This window comes from Sphaerodactylus townsendi, linkage group LG01 (assembly GCF_021028975.2).
Source record: "Sphaerodactylus townsendi isolate TG3544 linkage group LG01, MPM_Stown_v2.3, whole genome shotgun sequence".
Classification (NCBI taxonomy): Eukaryota; Metazoa; Chordata; class Lepidosauria; order Squamata; family Sphaerodactylidae; genus Sphaerodactylus; species Sphaerodactylus townsendi.
In genome coordinates this window covers 7,332,378-7,356,014 of record NC_059425.1, presented here as the reverse complement: position 1 = coordinate 7,356,014, position 23,637 = coordinate 7,332,378, and the positions used below count along the sequence as shown (strand labels likewise).

Below are 23,637 nucleotides of genomic sequence, written 5' to 3'. Positions count from 1 at the left end.
TGAACTTTACAGGGGCGTATCTACCTAGAACAGGTGGGGTGCAGTTGAGGGCCGTCAAGTGGGGCAAACCGGCTCACCTCGCCACCCTGTTCACATGAAGGTTGGGTGTGGGGCTGGCCTCATGCCCGACTTCCACATGGAGGCGGGAGCCACAGGGGCCATTGGAGCCTGGCTGGGACCAGGCTTGGACCCAACTCTAAGCTGCAGACTTAGATCTGGATCCAAGCTAGGCCCCAGCCACGCTAGGACTGAAGCTAGCTGCTTTGGAGCCTGTAGCTCAGGGGTGGCCAATGTAGGGCGCTCCAGATGTTCATGGACTATAATTCCCATCAGCCTGATGGGAATTGTAGTCCATGAACATCTGGAGCACCGTACGTTGGCCACCCCTGCTCTAGCTTTATACTGTTGGCTCTGCCTCCCAAGCTCCACCTCCAGTCAGGTGAAAAGTTGGGGGCGGAGCTAACAGTAAAAAGATTGAAGGACTGAGAGCTGCCAGCTTCATTCTGAGCTTGGCTGAAGCCAGGCTTGGATCTAGCTCTAGGCTACAGGCCTCATGGCCAGACTCAAATGGATCCTTGCTGCTCCCATCTCATGGAAATTGGGGCGAGCCCTACTTACTGGGGCACGATTGGGAGGCGGGAGGTAGCTACAAAATGCCCCCCCAGAAGTGGTGCCTGGGGCTGAAGACCCCTCTACCCCCTCTAGATACGCTACTGGCATTTTACCCTCAGCATGCTGGGTACTTATTTTACCGATCTCGGAGGGATGGAAGACTGAGTCAACCTTGAGCTGGTTACCTGAAACGTACTTATGTCAGGATCAAACTCAGGTTGTGAACAGAGCTTAGATTAGTGTACTGCAGCTGACCACTCCGCACAATGGGGCTATAGACCCTGTGGGGGTCACCATAAATCGTCTCCAGCTTGATGGCAAAAAACAAGAAGAAGAAATGCCGCAAATGGAAAAGGTACTTGAAAAAATGGATTTGAGTCATGGGAAAGGTGTGTTTCATCACTGAAGGAGCTTTTGGATTTCAAAAGTATACTTGTGATGAACAGAGAAAAGGCTCTCATTCAATCCATCTCTGAGGAAGGATATGGGTGTGAAAGTTAATATGGAGGTTGTCTTGTGAAAAATTTCTTTTTCACTATTATGGGAATCAAGTATACCCAATGGAACTCTTTATTTACAAGATGTGCATTTGGGAATAGAAATTGCTGGTTGCCTGTTGACCAACACACATGGTCTGTTGTTGTGGGTGTTTAGGAAGGAAAGTATAGACACTTTCCCACATTTTGTTAACTTTTAAAAGCTGCAATTCTCTAGCACGAATAATTTTAGCTAGGGGTTGGAGAAAAATGGGGACTCATCTCCCTGTCCATTAATCGGCAGTTCCAAATTGACCAATCCGCAAGAAAAAAAAGTCTCACTGACTTAAATGGGATTTGATTCCTAAGATTTCATGGTCTGGTGGTGCAACTTGTAGGGTTCTAAAATGTAACTTCCTGCAGTCCTGTGGTTGATGTAACCCAGGAGGTTAAAATGGACATATTTCAATATACGTATGTGGCTGGACCCAAAAAATAATTAATTTCATAAAAAATGTATCCAGACAAATCCAAATTTGCTACCAAACAAGGATTTGCTTGGGAACATCATGCATCTAGAATAGGGGATTTTCAACATGGCGCCCATAGGCACCATGGCACTCCTGGGACCCGCCATTTGTTTTGAACAGGTAGGGCCTTTGGCCAGCAAGGTTTCTGATTGGCCATTTGAGATTTGATTGGCTGTGCAGATTTACAAAAATGTTGCTTGGACAGCGGCTGCCACCACAACACAAGGATCTTCACTGTGTGACTGAAGATAAGCAGCCATTTTGTGATTAGTCCTGCCCTCTTTGGCAGCCATCTTTTGGAAGCCATTTTGTGGCTGTCCCCACCAGGTTGTGTCAGAATTCCAAAAGTGTCTGCAAGCTGGAAAAGGTCTACGGGAATGGATATGGGCCATATCTTTTCTGAATGATATATTTATGGTGTATATATTTATTATATGGTTTTGCTTTGTGTTCACATATTGTTTCAAACAGATTTGCCTTGCACCGTTTGCTGCTTCATGCATCTATAATAAATTCAATTTTTGTCCCGTAAAGGGTATGCAAAAGTCACCGGGGAAAAATGCTACTATGAATTGCAGTTTATGCACATGATACCACATGGCAAATACCACTTATTCAATCTTCATTGTCCTAAAAGAAAAAACTGTTTTGCTCCCTTGGGTTTTCTGTCTTGCCTTAATTTACTTTCTCTAATACAAGTGTCCAGATGTTTTACTTGTAGTTGCATTGAATAATGGATCTTGTGATCTTTAATTTTGACAACAGAAGTTGATCTGTATCACAATACATACTGTATATACACTGCAAGCATCAATTATGTCTTGTTGTGTACCCTAAATGCATGGTAATTGTGCTTTTCATAGAATTATAAAACTAACTGCTCCATTTTCAACTTTACCTAAGATACTAATGAAATTTAGATAGGGTAAGTTCATACTCCAGTACTTAATGTGAACTGGGGTACAAAGTTACTCAGGTGGGAAAATCCAATTTGTTTGCAGTAGGGGGAGCGTTAAAGGAAATGATAATGTTTATTTTAGGGATAACACGCAACAGACTGCTAGAGAATAGCATTCTAAAAGTGCAAAGCGATAAAATTACTAATGTTTGAATTTCTGCAAGAAAAATGTCCCTGGGGCAGATCAACTCCTGGCATGGTTTCACTGCAGCATAATGCGCCGCATCTCAGATTCTGTAGTCTTTAAAACTGTTGTTTTCTGTGCACATCTATTTTGCTACAGGTGCGCTGCATCAAGGGTATTGTAGTTTTTTCCTTAAAACTGTGGGATATACCAATGGAGCAAATATCCATTGTGTTAAATTGGTCTTGAAAATAACTGAGGGATTCGGGCAAGTCTGTGTGAATGAACTGAATGTTAAACTTGAAACTTCTTGGAGAAATTACAGTCTGACTTACAGATATGTTGTGTAGGTGGGGAAATGGATGATGGCAGGATGGAGAATTGCATATGGGGCTACATCCAGTATGAGAGCTCTTTATGTGATCCTTAAGACACTCAGTTTTTGATGGCAGTGTCAGCTCACTGGACTACGGCCTTAGCCAGTGGGTGCTGCTCATGTTCCTGAAATAAAACAACTCCAGGGCCATTGAAAGCTATTTAAAGGAGCTAAGTGGGAGGAAGGGAACAGAGTGGAATAGGAAACAGTGGGAGTCCATTTTGGAGGTGTTCTTGAGGTAACAAGCATTTGTAAAGAAGAGAACACCTGTAATTATGTGTTTGCAGGAAACAGTGTTTGTTTGTAGCCAGAGCCTCCTTGAGGTAAAAGTTAAGGTAAGACATAAGGAATCAGTAGGAAGAATCTCAGGTAATTTAAAAGGGGAAAAACAAGTCTGCACAAAGAGTTTTGCCCTTCTGAGGGAAATGTTTCAGGTAAAATCTGAGGGGGAACAATGGGAAGAATCTCAGGTAATTTAAAAGGGAAAAACAAATCAGCACAAAGAGATTTGTCCTTCTGAGGTAAATGTTTCAGGTAAAATCTGAAGAAGTGCAGTAATAAGAATCCCAGGTAATTTAAAAGGGAAAAAGTTAAGGTAAGACATAAGGATGCAGTAGGAAGAATCTCAGGTAATTTAAAAGGGGAAAAACAAGTCTGCACAAAGAGTTTTGCCCTTCTGAGGTAAATGTTTCAGGTAAAACATAAGGAGGTGCAGTAATAAGAATCTCGGGCGGTTTAAAAGGGGAAACCGAGCCGGCAAAAAGAGATTTGCTTTCCTGAGGTAAAAGTTGAGGTAGAACATCAGGAGAGAAAAAAGAACATGTTTGGTAAGAAGATTTGACACTCCTGAGGTAACTAAAAGCTGTCGCTCAAATCCTCCCACCAGGTGGCGATCCAGATGTGAGCCACAAGCTGGAAAAATACACCCTGTTGGTTACTAAATCCGGAGCACATTTTGCTTTTGGGGACTCTGCTGAAAAGTCTTCCTTGTATATGTTCCGTGGCTGTTGAAAGAAATGGTTGTTAGTCGTTTTGTTAACTTAAAATCAATTGGATCGGCTGGAGAGGCTCATTTTGTTGTTCATAGCCCGAAAGCAGTTGTGATACAGGGTTTGGGAGCGATGGTGTCAATAATATTATAGCTCAGTGCTTTTTAAAACTATTGATAGGTTTAAATTTTTTTTATTTTTCTCTTTCTTTTAATCATTGTTATTTTTTTAAAAAAAACCAGTTATTCATTGTGGCCGCCGGAGACTCCATTTAGCCGTAATGATTATTATTTATTGATTCAAAGGCTTAAAACCTGCCTTTCCTCCATCAATGACTCATAACTATGGATGGACTTTTGCTCCATGAATCTGTACCATCTCCTTCCAAATTGGCCCCTTCCGCACACGCAAAATAATGCGTTTTCAAACCACTTTCACAACTGTTTGCAAGTGGATTTTGCCATTCCGCACAGCTTCAAAGAGCACCGAAAGCAGTTTGAAAGTGCATTATTCTGCCTGTGCGGAATGAGCCAAAGTTATCTGAACGAGTGATCATCCCGTGGTGGTTTCGAGAGATAGCTGTGCTGATTTGCAGTATAAAAACTAGATTCTAGCCCAGTAGCACCTTAAAGGCAAAGGTTTTTTGGGGGGTATAAGTTTCAGAGAGTCAAAGACATCTGACCAAGGGAGTTTTGACTCTCGAACACATACACCTTGAAATGCTGCTAGACTCAAATGTAGCTCATTGTGTGGTAGCAGGTTCCAAAAGTTAATTATACATTGTGTGAAGACACGCTTTCTTGGGGGTGTTTGGGATCTGGTACTGTAGCTTGGGTATGAGGTATATGTTTCGAAGCATGTTTTTCAAGGATGTAACTCAATGGGGGCTTAGGCGTCAGACTGAAAAATGGGAATCTTTGGCAGGAAGGACGAAATCAGGTGAAAGGACTCATCCGTTCAGGAAAGGAAACTTTGTGGTTAATCAGTCAGGAGTGTCGCCCCCTACAACGGGTGGCTCGCCAGAAGTAGGCTGAGCCATGGAAAGAGGCTACCACCTACTATGAAAGACCTGCATAATGATATCTGACTTCAATGGAAGCTTTGAATGCAAAGGAGCTATGCTGGCTGAGATGAAGGGACATTAATAACATTGCTTCTATCTACTACGATTTATTTGAAGCCATTCAGTAAAAGCATTTGACTCGGAGAGCATTTTTGGTTCTGGACGGGCCTCTTTGAATGTTAGCTACAACTCTTGGTTTGGTACATTGCTTTGGTTAGACTTGGGTCGTTTGAAAAGAAACCAACCACCCACAGGGACAATGGATTTTTGTTGAGCCCCGTTTAAAGAACAGGAAGTGGTTGCAGCCGGAATTTGCACCCTGGATAAAAGCTCCGTTTGCACCCTGGATCAAATTTATCCTCACCGCCCGCTCTCTGGCTCGGGCGCCACCATAGAACCACTGTGCGCATCTCCGCTCTTTGGGAGACGCGTTCTAAACAAAGGGAGAAAGATCAACTCTCATCAACTAGGAAAAAACATTTTGCCTAAAGCACTAAAATTAAAAAAAGAAGTTAGGGGTTTTTTTTTAATATTTTGGTAGAGAAAGAGTATGGTTGGGGGTATTTTGGTTACAGTTCCTAGAGAGGTACTAGGGTGAGAAAAAAGGGGAACAGCAAAGCTTCAGGTAGCTAGCGTCTACCTAACGGTCCTCTCTTTTTGTACAAGCACATTTTGGTTGACGGGTTTTCCCGCAAGCGCACGGAGAGATCAAGCGTCGGCGAAAAGGAGTCTCGCGTGTCACTAATTCAAGGAGGGAGCGATGGCAACTCTCACGCGGTCTTTTGTCGCCTGGGCTGTGCTTTTCAATTTTTTTTCCTTTTCTTTTTTTCTTTTTCCCAAAAGAGGTTGAAAATCAAACAGCAGAAAGAAACAGAGATACCTAGCTGGCAAGAGAGGGCGTGGGAGATTTCCGTAGGACTCAGCCAGGAGGGACCTTGCTGACTTCCCTACCTTCCGACCTTGTTTATCTAAGCATGCTTTTAAAAACAAAACAAAAACCCTGCCCCTTCTGAGCAGGGCCAGGGGTAGAACCGGAGTGGATGGATGAGGCAGTGAAGCCCAGAGCAAAAACCTACCAAATCCATTCTATCTTCCCTCTGGTAAAAGAATCCTCCCTTGGACATAGGACCAGAGACAATTCCTTCTGCTACAAGAAACACCTTTTGGTTTTTGGAGAACAGTTGGTTTTTATGCCTCGCTTTTCTCTATGGAAAAGGGTCTCAACGCAGCTTACAACCACCTTCCCACAACAGACACCTTGGGTGGTGGGTAAGGCTGAGAGAGGTTAGTGAGAACTGTGACTGGTACCCAGCAGGCTTCATGCGGAGGAGCGGGGAATTGAATCCGGTTCTCCAGATTAGAGTCAACCGCTCTTCCGCATGGGCTTTCTGCCAGTGGAATGGATCGGCAGGATCCAATTCTGGGTGCAGCCTGTCAGAACCTGGGGACACATTGGCAGGATGCGACCAAATGTGGAATGATGCCAGCAGCTAACGTTGCGTCTGACAGGACAAAGTTTTGCACGGACTCTTTTCCGACATTTGTTTCACATTTTGGGTCAGCCACGAACTCTTACTGTTGTACAAAACGCATTATGTCCCTGGCCAGAAAAGATCTTGTTCAGTGAACAATATTGGGATCGATACTTTATTTGTGAGTAGGGTAGGGTTGCACAGTATTTCGGCCATGTGCAGAGCTCTTTCAGGCTGGTAGCATTCTGGAAAGGAGAAGTAATATATTACTTCCCTCGCCGATCATTTCAAAGGGTATTTGTGTCTGCCGTAATAGAACAGCTAGATTTGAGTCCAGTAGCACCTTAAAGAGTAACTGGATTTTCAGGATGTGAACTTTCAGGAGTCAAAGATCTGTTGGTTGGAGCTCTGGTCGATTCCGCACTTGCGTTATCGACCTAAGTTCGAGCTGCGTTCGACCTAAGTGCTCCGCACAACCACTGGGATCGACGTGGTTTTGTACCAGCTTCGCCCCGTGTAACGGTCAAATTTCTGACTCCAGTTGGGAACTACTACTTTTTCAGGGAACCACGCTCGAACTCAGCTCGATTCCAGTAAAGTGCGGAATCTCTGGTGCCAGGAGTCCCCCATTCAGCCAATCACAGCTGAGTGTTTCGGGCATGCGTACAGCTGGCCAATCAAAAAACGCCACCTTCGTCCCTCCATTCCTGGGGCAGTTTTTTTAATAACGTGTGTGGGGATAGACGGAACATGGCCGTAGAACAGTAGCCAATCGGAATGGAGTGGCGAAGAGGCACAGGATGATTCTGCCCTCCGAGCTGGGATCAAGCTGGTTGCAGTGGGGAACAACAATGGCTTTGACCTAGGTCAGTACCCTTCTCAGGGAACTGGGTCGAACCTATTTTACTCATGTGCGGAATCGCCCTCTGACTCTCAAAAGCTTACAATCTGAAACGTTTGTTGATCTTTAAAATACTACTGATGCATCTGGTTTTTTTCCCTCTTTTCTTCTTTTCAGTCTTTTCCCAGGACTCAGTTCACACACAACAAATTGAGGTGGTTTAATTTTCTACAAATCCAAGGCAGTTTTCAAGCTATTCTAAATAACGGCAGCCGATCAAAGAGGATTCTCCCTTTGACGTTTCTGTGGGGGGATTTTGCCAAGCAGGGATGAAATCGCCAGCCTTTGGCTTCCAGTTTTGGGCAGGTTATGCCATTGCAATAAGCAAACCCCAATCTCTTTTGGGACTGGAAGAAGAATATCGATGCTGCTACAGCCAGAGTTGATCCACAGGTCCAGCTGGCTCTATATGGTCTGGCAGTGACCCTCAGTGTCTTAAGATTGTTTGTAAGCTGGGTATCAGAGATCCTTTAACCAGAAGGCCTGTGTGGGAATCTTCTTACCCCTGACCTACGACCCTCTGAAGGTGCAAAGGTCTCCAAAAAAGATACTGGGGCTAAGAAATTATGCCTTGGGAGTCTTTTTCCCTGACCAGTTCTAAGCACTTAGAAAGAAGGACATCTGTTGGTGGTAAAGGGAGTTGAGTTCCTCTCCCAGTCTGTCTTGCCAGCTCAGGCGTTCAAGAAAGAAGGAAAGAAAAATAGGACGGGAAGGAAAAGAGAAGACGAGATGGAAAGGGAGGGGGGGACGACAATATTGGTGGAATAACCGCTTTGGGGCGGTCCCCGCCATTGTGAGTCACGTAGAGCTCAATATGGCTGTCCCAAAGTTAGAGCCGGGCTCTTCAGATCTCAAGGGAGGGTAGGAGATATTGGGGTTCAGAACCAGACCCCCCTCAGAGCAAAAGATCCAGTCTCCAACCATATAATTGGAAATATTCCCTTGGGCCAGGGGGGTTTGCGTTGAGGGAGTTTCCAGAAGTCAGTATGTGAGCAGGCCATTTCAGTCCCTTAAATAAATATTTTCCCCTTAGGACTGAAGAGCCTTTCCCCGCCCCCTGACCCTAAAAGGACCCATCTCACATCTTGTGGGTCTCTGGGACCTAGGTCGTCCATCCCCCCACTTTAGAAAACTCGAAGACTAAGGCTATGTCCGCATGGTTAAAGCTCTACATCTTTGGAAGCAGTACAGCAATTCCTTGAATCATCTTAAAAAATATTTGGATAGAGACGTTATACATATATATATAATATATATATCAAAAAAGACACTCTGTAGGAAGCAGCAAGAGAACCGAAAGGAGCGAGAGGGGGTACTGAGGGATGCGCCCCCCCTCGTTGCCTCGTGACTGAGGGGGAGAAAGAGGTGGGGGGCGCTATAGGGGAGTGAGGGGTCATGTTGCTGCTCCCACTTTTGGTTTGGCGATATTTGGTATGCTGGTGCCGCGCGCCCAGGCACCGTGGGTGGGTGGGGGGTCGGAAAAGGGACAATCCTCACCCACCCTCGTGGAGGTGTTATTCATTTGGAACTAGTTTTGGAGTCTCAACCTCCCCCCCCATCCAAGCCAATCCTTGACACGGGTTTGGCTTTGGCGAAATTTAAGGTCAGCTCCCACCTCTGGTCTGAGGCAGCCAAGGAGAGGAGTTGGCTCTTGCTCTCAAGATGGCTGCCTCAGCTTCTGGAAGCTTCCAGCCGCCAGAGAAACTGCCCTCTTTTCCCCTCTGGCGTTTGCCCCCGAGTGGGGAAGGGGGTTATTTGGTGGCCAGAGCGGCTGGCGGTTGAGGTAGTTTTGGTATTTGTATCAAAAATAGATATCCAAGAGAATTGGGGCGAGGGGCGGCCAGGGTGGCGACAGGGCGGAACCCTGGAGGTCCGGCGGAGGTGAGGTAGATTCTTTGGAGGTTTACGGTTGGTGTCCCAGATTGGGGTGGTGGGTGCTGGGGGTACAGGGAGGCCAAACCTCTGAGGAGCCGGCACTGCGCCCCACGTCGGACCTCTCTCTACCCCGTCCCCACCTGCGTTGGCTTAACCGCTGGGCTGCGAAGGAGGGCAGCGTTCAATGGTCACTTCGAAACAGGGGGTGTCATGGGCGGGGAGTCCATCTGAGGAGGGGGGGTTCTGTGGGGAAGAAGGAAAGTGACACCCACCGGTTAGACACACGCAATCGATTCCGCCACTATCTTGAGTTCCTTGTTCTGGGCCCTGAGGTTTCCCCACCTCAAGGCGATGCAGGTCTTTTCCCTATAGGCCAGTGGTGGCGAACCTTTTCGAGACCGAGTGCCCAAACTGCAACCCAAAACCCTCTTATTTATCGCAAAGTGCCAACACGGCCATTTAACCTGAATACTGAGGTTTTGGTTTAGAAAAAACGGTTGGCTTTGAGGCGTGCGTTACTCGGGAGTAAGCCAGGTGGTAGTCGGTGGCTTTGCTTTGAAGCAACCGTGCAACTCTTCCAATGGGTTAATCACGACCCTAGGAGGGTTTACTCAGAAGCAAACATTGCCAGCTTAACAACGATCTTACCTGCTTCCAGGTAAAAGGATGCGTAGCACAGTTCTAGCCGCCTACTGAAAATCAGTGGGGTTTAACAGCGCTTAACAGGGTTACCTACACTGCTTCCCCAAAACTAGGTCTTAGGCTTAATGCTAATAATCGAGCCCAGCGGCCCAGGCCAGCCTAGATGTCGGGGGGGCACTCTGTGCGTGCCCACAGAAAGGGCTCTGAGTGCCACCTCTGGCACTCGTGCCATAGGTTCACCACCACTGCTATAGGCACTACAAGTCAGGGCCTGCATTACTTCCTCCCTTTTCAACACCCCCCCCCCCAAAAGTTAAGGCCTTGAGGGTGGGAAACAGGCAAATATTTTAAGTCTTCCCGGTGTTTTCGAGCCCAAAGTGGAGACTGTAGAAATGTTTTAAAATGTCCTGGCAGTCCAATTCTGCAACTTTCCCAATAAGTACAACGGGTAGATTCAGAGTAGGGAGTTTTCCGCATTCTCATTTTCCTTGCATGTAAATTCCTTTTTCTTTTTTCAGTGGCCGCAGGGGGTGGGTGGGTTGGTGGGTTTAAATCAGTGGTGGGATCCAAAAATTTTAGTAACAGGTTCCCATGGTGGTGGGATTCAAACTGTGGCATAGCACCAATGGGGCTGGATGGGGCACGACGGGGGCGTGGTGGGGCATTCCGGGGGGGGGGGTCATTCCTGAGTGGGGCTGTGGCAAGGATGCAGCCACTGCGCCGGTCCTTGGACGGGAAATGAATGTGTGCAGGCTGCCACGCACGCCGGTGCACCTCCTGCTAGACTGCTTCAAGTTCTGCACTCTACTGCTGAGAGGAGGGGCGTAACTAAGGCAAAGATCACGTGGCAAAATCACCAATTAGTAACCCCCTCTCAGCACACACAAATAATTAGTAACCTACTCTCGGGAACCTGTGAGAACCTGCTGGATCCCACCTTGGGGGGGGGGGGGTTAAACACCTTTAAGTCCAGCATAAAAACCTGCCGTTTAAATCTGCAGGGAGATAAAACTGTTTGATATCCCATTGACCACTAGAGGGAGCAAAACACATGCAGAACTGACTGCCTGCCTGAAGAAAGAGGAACTCACAAGCAAGAAAAATGAGAATGTGGGAAAGCTCTAGGTGCGCAGACCCTGTTCCTCCCATCTCCTCACCTGAGTAACGAGTTCCACCATCTCAGAAGGTTTTGCCCTGCCCTCGGGCTTGCGCTGAGTCCGGGGAGGTTCCCTGGCAGTCGTCTGCACCAGCTCCGTTCCCTGGGGGACCGTCCAACTCTCTTGGGTTCCTTTCTTACAGAAGAGGCTGTAGGAAAAGCAAACGGAGGTTGAGGTGAGCGCGTGAGGGGCTGATCGCAAAGATCTCTGTCAGCATCCCTTTCCAGGAAGTGAGTATCTTTGGATTGAAATCAGCAGGTACTATGGACACATATTTTTTTTTCAACCTGTAATTTAACCCCAAACCCACCTTGATTGACATTCTGTTCCTCTGGTCAGGACATAAAAGTGTGATTTTCCCACGAGTGTGTCGCAAGTGTTCCGAGGGAGGAGGAAGAGGGGGCTGGGAGAAGAGCAGTGGTGGGATCCAAAAAATTTAGTAACAGGTTCCCATGGTGGTGGGATTCGGAAGGCACAGTAGTGGCATCCAAGCGCCAATGGGGCGCTGGGAGGGGGGGGAGCCTGTGAGGCATGGCCGGGCATGAAGAGGGCAGGGCATTCCTGGGTGAGGGCGCTGTGGCAAAGGGGCGCAGCAGCTGATGGTCCTTGGAGTGGGAGAAACCGAATGCAGAGCAGGCCAGGCTGCCTTATGATGCCTTGGTGCACCTCCTGCTAGACTGCTTCAAGTTCTGCGCGCTACTGCTGAGAGGAGGGGCGTAACGAAGGCAAAAATCACGTGGCAAAATCACCCATTAGTAACCCCCTCTCGGCACACACAAATAATTAGTAACCTGCTCTCGGGAACCTGTGAGAACCTGTTGGATCCCACCTCTGGAGAAGAGGCTCTGGCAAATCCGAAGGCCAAAAACCCACGGCATGCTGTGCGAAGCAGCTGTGAAATGTGCCCTTTTGCTCAGTGACGCCGTAGGGGCCAGCATCAACATGCCAGGAAGGGGGGGTCAGCTGCCAGGGCCAAGGGCTTCTGGTGAGCCCCACCACAGGAGCCCTCTGCCAGCGCACGATTCTCCCACCCACTCACCTGTGCATGCTCTACCTACTAACATTCCTTGCTGCACATGCTTCCCCTTCCTAGTGACTCGGTACAGGTGATGCACAGCAGGAGGCACTCCATACAGACAGGTATGCGTGCAGGTGTTAGCAGGTTTCACAAGTGGGTGAAGGTCACACTGGTGGATGGGTGGGAGGTAGGTATGAGTGGGGACCCCTGAATGGTGGACGGAGGAGGGCCCCTGGGTCCTCTCTGCCCAAGGCCAGCCAAAACCTGAAACCAGTCTTGATGCAAAACCTGGACTCTCTTGGGTCGATTCCGCACTTGCGTTATTGACCTAAGTTCGAGCTGTGTTCGACCTAAGTGCTCCGCACAACCACTAGGATCAACGTGGTTTTGTACCAGCTTCGCCCCGTGTAACGGTCAAATTTCCGACTCCAGTTGGGAACTACTATTTTTTCAGGGAACCACGCTCGAACTCAGCTTGATTCCAGTGCGGAATCTCTGGTGCCAGGAGTCCCCCATTCAGCCAATCACAGCTGAGTGTTTCGGGCATGCATACAGCTGGCCAATCAAAAAATGCCACCTTCGTCCCTCCATTCCTGTGGCATTTTTAAAATAATGTGTGTAGGGATAGACGGAACATGGCCGTAGAACAGTAGCCAATTGGAACGGAGTGGCGAAGAGGCACAGGATGATTCTGCCCTCCGAGCTGGGATCAAGCTGGTTGCAGTAGGGAGCAACAATGGCTTTGATCTAGGTTAGTACCCTTCTCAGGGAACTGGGCCGAACCTATTTTACTCGTGTGCGGAATCGCCCCTAAACTGGTTCTTTATTAACCTGCCTTTAATAATAATTCTTGCGTTATATGCTGGGGATGGGAAAGCAGTGTGGAATTGTTTTGCAAACAGGTCCCCAGAAGTTTAGCATTGGGTCCTACTGACGTTGTCCTGCTCCGCCATCCCCCTCTTGACAGTTCTCAGAAGTTAAGCAGGGTCAACCCTGTTTACTTATTGGATGGGAGACAACCAAGGAAGACCAGGGTAGCTATGCAGAGGCAGGTGATGGCAAACCACCTCTGGATGGCTCTTGCCTTGAGCAGGATGGCCCAGGATAGCCTGATCTCTTTAAATCCCCGAAGCTAAGTAGAGTCAGCCACGGTTAGTCCGTGGATGGGAGTCCTCTAAGGAAGTCCAGGGCTGCTACACAGAGACAAGCAATGGCAAACCACCTCTGTTCGCCTCTTCTTTTGAAATCCTATCAGTGTGACTTGAGGGTACTTTCTACCACCACCCACTTCGAAAAGGCTCAGAATTGCTGCTAAATCCACCCTTGCGATTTGTGACATAGGGCAGTGATGGAGAACCTTTTCGAGACCGAGTGCCCAAATTGCAACCCAAAACCCACTTATTTATCACAAAGTGCCAACACAGCAATTTAACCTGAATACGGAGATTTTAGTTTAGAAAAAACGGTTGGCTCCAAGGTGCGCGTTACTCGGGAGTAAGCTTGGTGGTAGTAGGTGGCTTTGCTTTGAAGCAACCATGCAACGCTTCGAATGGGTGAATCACGACCCTAGGAGGGTTTACTCAGAAGCAAGTCCCATTGCCAGCAACCGAGCTTACTCCCAGGTAAAGGATTGTGCCCAGGCTAGCCTAAATGTGTGCGTGGGGGGGTGATTTTCCGCCCCCCCACATGGTGAACTCTGTGCCCATGTGCCCACAGAAAGGGCTCTGAGTGCCACCTCTGGCACCCGTGCCATAGGTTCGCCACCGCTGACATAGGGTCTGCCAGGAATTCCAGGGAATACCACCATTTCTTGAGACATGGGGAGTGAGAGGAGAGACCACGGAAAAAGGCGAGCCCCAAAAGGGGGGGGGGATCTCCAGAATTATTGCACGGACCCTTGGAAAGAAAAGGCTGGCCCTGGAGGCATTCTGCAAATTCGAAAGCACAAGTGTCACCCTTCTGTTTTGCGTGGGCAGCCAGCGTAGTGCAGTAACTGGAAAGACCAGAAGGAACAGAGGGCGGGGGGGGGGAGGGGTCGGCATCCCAGAGACCTCCGGCCAAACCTGCAGAAATCCCCGAGCCCTCACCTCTTGCGGTAGCCGAACATGAGGAAGAGAACGCAAAATATAATGCACGCCATGCCAATGTGAACGCCAACCACGATGCCGGCGAGAGAGCTGTCTCCGTCCTGCCCACACTGGCACACCGGGTTGGCATCTGCAGGGCAAAGAAACAAAGCCGTGGGGTTGGAGAGGCCAGCAGCGAGGGGGAGGGGGCGAGGCCGTTGCCTTCCCCCTGAGGAAAAATGAGGTTCAGAGCGGCAGGTGTTTCTGAGAAGTTAGAGGCGGGGAAGGGGACAAGGTCATATTCGGGAGTCCTGTTGGATTGGGCTGTATGCAGGGCTGTCAAACGCTTCCATCTTGTTACCAGCAGAGGCTCGCTAGATGTCTCTGGGAAGCCCACCAGACCAAAGATGCAGACTGAAAATAGATGGATATCTATTTTTGATACAAATACCAAAACTACCTCAACCGCCAGCTGCTCTGGCCACCAAATAACCCCCTTCCCCACTCGGGGGCAAACGCCAGAGGGGAAAAGAGGGCAGTTTCTCTGGCGGCTGGAAGCTTCCAGAAGCTGAGGCGGCCATCTTGAGAGCAAGAGCCAACTCCTCTCCTTGGCTGCCTCAGACCAGAGGCGGGAGCTGACCTTAAATTTCGCCAAAGCCAACCCCGTATCAAGGATTGGCTTGGATGGGGGGGGAGGGGGAGGTTGAGACTCCAAAACTAGTTCCAAATGAATAACACCTCCATGAGGGTGGGTGAGGATTGTCCCCTTTCCAACCCCCCACCCACCCTCAGACCCCGCCTCTTGCTCCCAGCATCTTTGGCATTGGGAAGTAGGTCGCTTCTGAGCTACTGAGAGCCCCCCTCCTCCACCGTGAGTTTGCCTGGTCCCCTCTGAAACCCATAGCGATGGCCCCACCTTGCGGTTGCAAATCCCACCCCTGTGTCTTGCGTAGGACCTTCGGCCCAGTTCTTACCCAGCCTCTCGGAGTTCTCCTTGAGCGACACGAACCGCACGCTGCTGTTCCCGTTGCCGTTCCCATTGAAGGCCTGGAGTTTGATCTCATACATGGCGGATGGCTCTGTGGTGGTTGGGGGGAGGAGGAGGACAGAGAGTATAGTTTGTATATTGTCGAAGGCATTCATGGCTGGATCCAACTAGTTGTGGTGGGTTTTACGGGCTGCGTGGCCGTGGTCTGGTAGATCTCGTTCCTAACTTTTCGCCTGTATCTGTGGCTGGCATCTTCAGAGGTGTAGCACAGAGGGAAGTCTGTGCTGGACACAGTGTGTAACAGACTTCCCTCTGTGATATACCTCTGAAGATGCCATAAGAACATAAGAACAAGCCAGCTGGATCAGACCAGAGTCCATCTAGTCCGGCTCTCTGCTACTCGCAGTGGCCCACCAGGTGCCTTTGGGAGCTCACCTGCAGGGGGTGAAAGCAATGGTCTTCTGCTGCTGCTGCTCCTGAGCACCTGGACTGTTAAGGCATTTGCAATCTGAGATCAAAGAGGATCAAGATTGGTAGCCATAAATCGACTTCTCCTCCATAAATCTGTCCAAGCCCCTTTTAAAGCTATCCAGGTTAGTGGCCATCACCACCTCCTGTGGCAGCATATTCCAAACACCAATCACATGTTGCGTGAAGAAGTGTTTCCTTTTATTAGTCCTAATTCTTCTTGCCAGCCACAGATGCAGGCGAAAAGTTAGGAAGAAGATCTACCAGACCACGGCCACAAAGCCCGGAAAACCCACCACAACCAGTATAGTTTGTGTTTGTGGCTAGGAGAGCTGATGGGGTTAAGAGCAGTAGACTCTAATCTGGAGAGCCAGGTTTGATTCCCCTCCTCCTCATGCATGGAAGACTCCAACCTAGAGAATTGGGTTTGATTCCCCGCTCCTCCCTAGGAGCAGCAGACTCTAATCTGGAGACCCAGATTTGATCCCCCACTCCTCCATGTGAGTGGCAGACTCTAATCTCCTTCTCATAGTGTCGGTGGGTTGATCTTGAGCCAGTCACAGTTCTCTTAGAACTCTCTCAGACCCACCAAGCTCACAAGGTGTCTGTTGTGGGAGAGGAAAAGTGATTGCAAACTGCTTTGAGACTCCTTTTGGTAGAACAAGCGGGGTATAAAAAACCAACTCTTTGTCTTCGGGCAGCAGACAATAGGAAGCAGCCAGAGGTGGGATCCAGCAGGTTCTCACAGGTTCCCGAGAGTAGGTTACTCATTATTTGTGTATGCCGAGAGGGGGTTACTCATTGGTGATTTTGCCACGTGATTTTTGCCTTAGTTACGCCCCTCCTCTCAGCAGTAGCGCGCAGAACGAAGCAGTCTAGCAGGAGGTGCACCGGCGTGCGTGGCAGCCTGCGCCTGCGTGCATGCGTTTCCCGCCCAAGTACCGGCGTAGCGGCTGCGTCCTTGCCACAGCCCCGCCTAGGAATGCCCCACCCCTGGAATGCCTGGCCACACCCCCACCATGCCCAGCCCCATTGGCGCTTCGCCACAGTTTGAATCCCTCCATCATGGGAACCTGTTACTAAAAGTTTTGGATCCCACCACTGGGGGCAGCATTGTGGAGCTGCTGATATTGAAAGCTTCTGACCCCTCCCATGAAGTCTATCTAAATAAAGAATACTTGCAATGCTGGAAACGTTTGGAGATGGTTTGAAGAACTTGCAGACACCAACCCTTTCCTTAACTGCTTCTAAGGAAGTCTGCGCTGCTTGTACTGCTTCTGAGATCTCCCGGTGTCCTCAACTTGGACTCTGTCTCCTTGCAGTTTTTGAACTGTTACTTATTTGTCTGTGGGTCTTACACTCTGTTCTGGACAAGTGCAAGGCACCTGGTTTTTAGTTTGCTTGGGGAACAGCACACAATGCATTATCAGCTGGCAGGGGATGATGGGAACTGTAGTCCATAACATCTGGAGGGCTGCAAGTTTGACACCTATGAAGGGCTGCGAGTTTGACACCTATGAAGAAAGAAACTCCTGGCTCATCCTCAGGCTGAGATGCACCAATGGATGACTCACCCAGGTCGCTGTATGTGTAAGAGTTGACAGTGCTGGGCAAGACCTGGGGACCTTCGTAGTGGGTGTTGGGCAGCTTTCGCAGATAAAGCTTGAATCCTTCGATGCTGCCCGGCCAGGCAGGCAGCTCCCAGAAGACGTGGACAGAGCTGGTGTTAAGGATCTTGGTGAAAAAGCCCAACGTTGCCGGGACTGAGCAGACGGAGACAGAAAAGGGAGCAGAGTCAGAAACAGAGATGGAACCAAGCATTGCCCTCTCCACTGCAGCTGCGTACCGCAGAGTCCTTTCGTCGGCCCTAAAAGAGGACCACGTGGACTTTGACGGCAGTGGTTCGCGAGGCTGGATGTACAAAAGCAGTAGAACGAGGTGGTAGAACCTTCCCAGTGAGTTGAAGGGGGAAGGTATATCCCCACGGCCTCACGCTGCCAGGAGGCGCACTTACCGTTCCCCAGGGTGGTAGCCAAGATGGGCTGGGAATCCTGACTGGCGCCCAGGGGCGAATAAGCCTTCAGGTAAATGGAGTACGTAGTGGAGGGTTCCAGGTTGGTGAAGACGTGCTGGAAGGTGGTCTTACTGACGGCCTCCTGCAGCTCCCGGCTGTCGGACTCTGCAGCATTAAGCAGGATTAGGGTGGGACGGGAGGCCCCGTAGTGGGGGGCACGGGGGGGGACAGGGAGAGGAAGGGAGAGGAGCCCGCGTCCCAACTCACCGCCTGCCCTGCGGATGTGCAGCACGTATCCTATGATGGCTTCCGTCACTTCCATGGGGGGCTCCAACCAAGACACCTGGATGGACGTGGTGGAGAGAGCCGTTGCCTGGACCCCTTCCGGGGAGCTGGGCAGTTCCTTGGAAAGGGACACAGCCAGTCGGGCGCTGGCCTGGTTGGTACCGGCGCTGTTCTCAGCGATGCATTGGTAGATGGCCTCGTCAGCTGACGTGATCCGCTGGATCATCAGGGTACTGGACAGAGATGGCAGGGGAAAGTATGGTCAGGACTGCAACTCCCAACATGCACCGGTTCCCGCCTTTTCCCCAAAAGTGCGGGAAAGCAAACTGAAAAGCGACATCCCACCGGAGCTTCAGAACCAATGGGTGACCGGGCGCTGGGAGGAGGGGAAAAGCTGATTGGTTGCTGTCTGTGTTTGTAGATAGTTTAAATACTGGAACTGGGGACACGAATCTTCAGTTCCAGCACTCTGTACCTAGGGCAGTGGTGGCGAACCTTTGGCACTCCAGATGTTATGGACTACAATTCCCATCAGCCCCTACAATTGGCCATGCTGGCAGAGGCTGATGGGAATTGTAGTCCATAACATCTGGAGTGCCAAAGGTTCATCACCACGGACCTAGGGCAACATATATCAATAAGTTCTTCTTTTTTACGCTGCTTTGTTTGAGTGTGTTCAGCCTTACAACTATTAGGATTAATAGAAATAGCCAAACTTACATTGTTGCTTAAAGAAAGGGATTTGAATAATTTTTTTGGATAATTGGAAACCTGTGATAGAATATATATAGATTTTTTAAAAGACCACAGTGCCCAGACACGAATCAAAGAACACGGAAGGCACTGCAGACACTCATGTATAAGTCGAATTTTTCAGCACATTTTTAATGCTGAAAAAGCTCCCTTCGACTTATACGGGTCATTAATTTTTTTTGTGTTTTTAATTTGCTGGCCAGCAGGGAGCGCAGTTTTTATGCTAGCGACACCAAAAATTTCAGGGTACCCTCAGAAAACACTCCTGATGATACCAGCCAAGTTTGGTAAAGTTTGGTTTAGGGGGTCAAGTTATGGACCCCCAAAGGAGGTGCCCCCATTCCCCATTGTTTTCAATGGGAGCTAATAGTAAATGGGGCTATCCTTTGAGGGTCCATAACTTTGGACCCTCTGAACCAAATTTCACCAAACCTGGCTAGTATCATCAGGAGAGTCTCTTTATGATACCAGCCAGGTTTGGTGAAGTTTGGGTCAGGGGATACAAAGTTATTGACCCCCAAAGGGGGTGCCCCATCCCCCATTGTTTACAATGGAAGCTAATAGTAAATTTTCCATTTCTGATAATATCCCTCTTAAAATCAAAGTTGGGTTACATTTGGACATACAGTTGAGGAGGAGGAATCCAGTTTTGAAGGATTTTAACTCTTGTGTTTTAGCTTTTGGTTGCTGATTGAGCTAAGGTTTTTGTACTTTTAAAGTTGTTGTTGAGACCATATTGTTCTTGTTTACCCCCTTTTCCACTTACAGAGCCAGTTTACTGTTTTTCTTTGAAATAAATATTCAAAAACATTTAACCTACTGATGCCTCAATTAATGTAATTTTATTGGTATCTATTTTTATTTTTGAAATTTACCAGTACCTGCTGCATTTCCCACCCTCGACTCATACGCGAGTCAATAAGTTTTCCCAGTTTTTTGTGGTAAAATTAGGTGCCTCGACTTATATGCGGGTCGACTTATACACGAGTATATACGGTAATTCAGCCGGAAAAATCAGCAATAGCAGAACATGTGATAAGCCAAGCTGGACACAGAATTTTATTTGAAAACACAGAAATTCTGGGCCACTCTGACAGCCACTATGTCAGACTACGCAGAGAAGCAACTGAAATCAACAAGCATGTGGACAATTTCAACAGAAAGGAAGAAGCTATGAAAATGAACAAAATTTGGCTACTGGTACTTAAAAACACTAGAATCAAGACAATGGTTGGTGAACACCACCCAGACACAGGATGTCTCTCTGCAGGAAGCAATCAAAGGGTTTAAAAAGCTATGCAGATGCCCTTACTAATTGATTATGCAGATTCAGTGTTATATACATATGCTAAAATGGGTGGATTCCTCTCAACACATGCAAATTACACTTGCAAATTGAGCCTTTAACACTTTTAACCAACGCAAATGGTACTTTCTCCCACCCAGGACATCCCACAGGTATATATACTCCACTTGCTTTACTACCATCAGATCCTCCGAGGATGCCAGCCACAGATGCAAGCGAAACGTCAGGAGAAAATGCTCCTGGAAAACAGCCATACAACCTGGAAAACCCACAACTTGGGTGTAGCCCTCCACAAATGCAAAAGAAAAATAGAAAAACCTTTCATAGGATTTATGAATGCCGACTGGTCACTAAAAGGCCGCTCAAATATATGGCAGCAGTAGATACCCTGAAAGTCCCCGATGAACGTGGTGACATTCAGCAAATCCTTCAATTTTTCTCTTTCTCACAATACTAAAACCAGGGGGCACACATTGAAAATGCTGGGGGGAAGAATTAGGACTAATCAAAGGAAACACTTCTTCACGCAACGTGTGATTGGTGTTTGAAATATGCTGCCACAGGAGGTGGTGATGGCCACTAACCTGGATAGCTTTAAAAAGGGCTTGGACATAAGAACATAAGAACAAGCCAGCTGGATCAGACCAGAGTCCAAGCCAGATTTATGGAGGAGAAGTCGATCTCTGGCTACCAATCTTGACCCTCCTTGATCTGAGATTGCAAATGCCTGAGCAGACCAGGTGCTCGGGAAAGCAGCCGCAGAAGGCCATTGCTTTCACATCCTGCAGGTGAGCTCCCAAAGGCACCTGGTGGGCCACTGCGAGTAGCAGAGAGCTGGACTAGATGGACTCTGGTCTGATCCAGCAGGCTAGTTCTTATGTTCTTATGTAAATAGGGCAGGTGTTCCCGGTCACTCCTGTTTCATGGAATTCAATCCACTTCCTCAGCAGTGTATTTCTGTCTTGCCCACAGATTGTTTTGGGATCACTATCTTCCAAAATATCCCATATGTGTCGGGCTGTGAACACAGAGTATCTAATACTGACATCAGCAAAGAACCAGTTAAATCCTTCCCCAAGTTTTTTTTTTGCAATAGTTTAGAGTTGTCCACTAACTGTTAGATTACGCAGCAATTAATGAGATTATTTTATATGGATATTTACGTAATATGAGGATTAAGTTGCCCTGATTAGGAGAACTTGGAGATGGCTCTTGTACAGTTAGACATGCAGTCGGGCCTTACCTGTTGTTATGGGTGAGTTTGATGTTCTCACCGGGCGCGAGGACTTTGCCATTCTTCAACCAGATGAGGTGGGGCTCCGGCACGCCTTGTGCCACGCAGGTGAAGATGGCACTGCTGCCTGGAGGCTTGGAAACAGACTGGGGCCACTGCACAAACTCTGGCGGAGCTACAGAAGGAGACAAGAACATACCGGTAGTTGCCACGCCAGTGTCCTGGATCAGGAATATTTTGCCAAATGCTGGTTAACCCTTCAAATCAGGGGTATCTGGCCTTCCAGATGTTCATGGACTACGATTCCCACTTGGCCATGCTGGCAGGGTCTGATGGGAATCGTAGTCCATGAATTTGAGGAGGGCCAGAGTTGGACACCCCTGCTGTCAATCTTTCCATTAGCTCTGGTCACTCTTACAAATAACAAAAGAAAAGTTGTGGAAGGCGGGACCTAGAACCGAAAAGGAATCACCGCCAGCGTGGTGTAGTGGTTTAGAGCAGGTGCACGTGTAACCCCCATGCTCAGAATGGGTTGACCCAGAAAGGGGTGGAGACTCAAAGCAGCAGAAGGCTGCAGAGCTCATGTAGTTTGGAGGAGACAAGGCTACCAGACTCGGACCTTGGTTTGTATAAGCCTTTAACACCTTGTTAAGGTAACTGCAATGTTGTTGGGAACTAGTGGGAAGGTACCCTGTTTCCCCGAATATAAGACATCCCCTAAAAATAAGACATAGTAGAGGTTTTGCTGAAGTGTGAAATATAAGGCATCCCCCGAAAGTAAGACTTAGCAAAGTTTTTGTTTGGAAGCATGCCCGATGAACAGAACACAGAAAAATAAGACATCCCCTGAAAATAAGACATAGCGCATCTTTGGGAGCACAAATTAATATAAGACACTGTCTTATATTCGGGGAAACATGGTAGTTGTTTAATTTTGCTATGTTGTAAATGTTGGAGTTTATTGTTTCAGGGTTTTTTATGTTTGTAATGGGTGAGAGTTCTCCTGGAAACCTTCATCATGTTGAATCCTGTTCATCAAGCCCTTGGAGTCTTCAGGAGCCAACCCACTTGCAAAGAAGAATTGGACTTGGCAGTATCAGTAGACTGTAAATATAAGGACTTGAAAATGCAACCTGAACAGGACCTTGAAGTGTGATGTTAAATGTTGATGTTATATGTTAAGAAAGTAAACCATTTTGTTTTCTTAAAATTTGTTGTTGCAAACTCATTCCAAGTTCTGGCCCACAGAACCCACAGATAGAGGTTACACACATCCAAGACCAAGCAATCTACAACTAGCCCGAAAGGTTCGTTAAGTTGCTTCATCAAAACCTACAGCTTAAAATTTGGGGAAGGGGAGGAAACGGTAGACGGAAAAGGGTCCCAGTATGGCGACCGGGTCCGTGCCGTCTCCCCAGCTGCGCCGCAGCCCCCCCGCTCCTGGCCGCAGCGTGGGAGCGGCCGTGTAAGCCAGATGTCGCATTGAAAAGCCTGACACTCTCCAGAAAAGGAGCTATAAGCTCCTAAAAGACGGGCGCATCTCATTAGCTCGGCAAAGGGCTGGGAAATGAGCAGTCCCTCCCTCCCTGCGTGGCCTCTGAACAAAGGCAGGGCCCCTCCCCCACAGGGCAGAGCGAGGGACAATGGCCCCACACTTGAAAATGGCTTTGTCGTCCAGATGGCCTGGGGTCCCTGGCATGGTAATGAGGGGGGTGCTTCGGCAAGGGTCTTGCACCCACCCGTCCTCTGGCCGGACCAGAAAAGTGCAATCTCAGAAATGTGTACATTTTTGCTCCCCAGGAGGTAGAGGCGAGTCTAGTTGTGAGCAACTGTGTGTTGTCAAGCAAATCGAAGGGGGGAATGCTAGGTCCTTTGGGGGGGTCTTTGCACACATGCCAAGCAACACACTTTCTACCCACTTGCAGTGCCCTTGAACGATCAATTGCACGTGGGTTTGCCCCGTTTCTTGCAGTAAAGTCTGATTGCAACGTGCAGTGGAATAACACTCTTTAGAAGAAGAAAAGAAGAGTTTGGATTTATACCCCACCTCTCTCTCCTGTAAGGAGGCTCAAGGTGGCTACAAACTCCTTTCCCTTCCTCTTCCCACAACAGACACCTTGTGAGGCCAGTGGGGCTGAGAGAGTTCAGAGAGAACTGTGCTTAGCCCAAGGTCACCCAGCAGGAATGTAGGAGTGCGGAAACACATCTGGTTCACCAGATAAGCCTCTGCCGCTCAGGCGGCAGGGCGGGGAATCAAACCGGGTTCTCCAGATTAGAATCCACTACACCGCTACACCACACTGGCTCTCATTTCATATTAGCAAACGTGA

The 23,637-nt window shown here is 48.4% G+C and overlaps 1 protein-coding gene across 2 annotated transcripts in view; it reads right to left on the bottom strand.

Moving 5' to 3' along the window:
• Positions 1 to 7,427: 7,427 nt before the first annotated feature.
• LOC125440123 (immunoglobulin superfamily DCC subclass member 3-like) overlaps positions 7,428 to 23,637 on the bottom strand; it is a 49,983-nt gene continuing 33,773 nt past the window's right edge. Inside the window, exons 7-14 of one of the 2 annotated variants that reach the window (XM_048509706.1) lie at positions 21,317 to 21,482; positions 17,997 to 18,247; positions 17,730 to 17,894; positions 17,290 to 17,478; positions 15,234 to 15,338; positions 14,281 to 14,410; positions 11,176 to 11,323; positions 7,428 to 9,619 (exon numbers count right to left, since the gene is read on the bottom strand). In XM_048509706.1, the coding sequence (XP_048365663.1) occupies positions 9,527 to 9,619; positions 11,176 to 11,323; positions 14,281 to 14,410; positions 15,234 to 15,338; positions 17,290 to 17,478; positions 17,730 to 17,894; positions 17,997 to 18,247; positions 21,317 to 21,482 (1,247 nt within the window). In that variant the 3' untranslated portion in view covers positions 7,428 to 9,526. Of the gene's footprint in view, positions 9,620 to 11,175; positions 11,324 to 14,276; positions 14,411 to 15,233; positions 15,339 to 17,289; positions 17,479 to 17,729; positions 17,895 to 17,996; positions 18,248 to 21,316; positions 21,483 to 23,637 lie in introns of those variants that run through there. The other variant, XM_048509716.1, reaches the window with a different exon arrangement.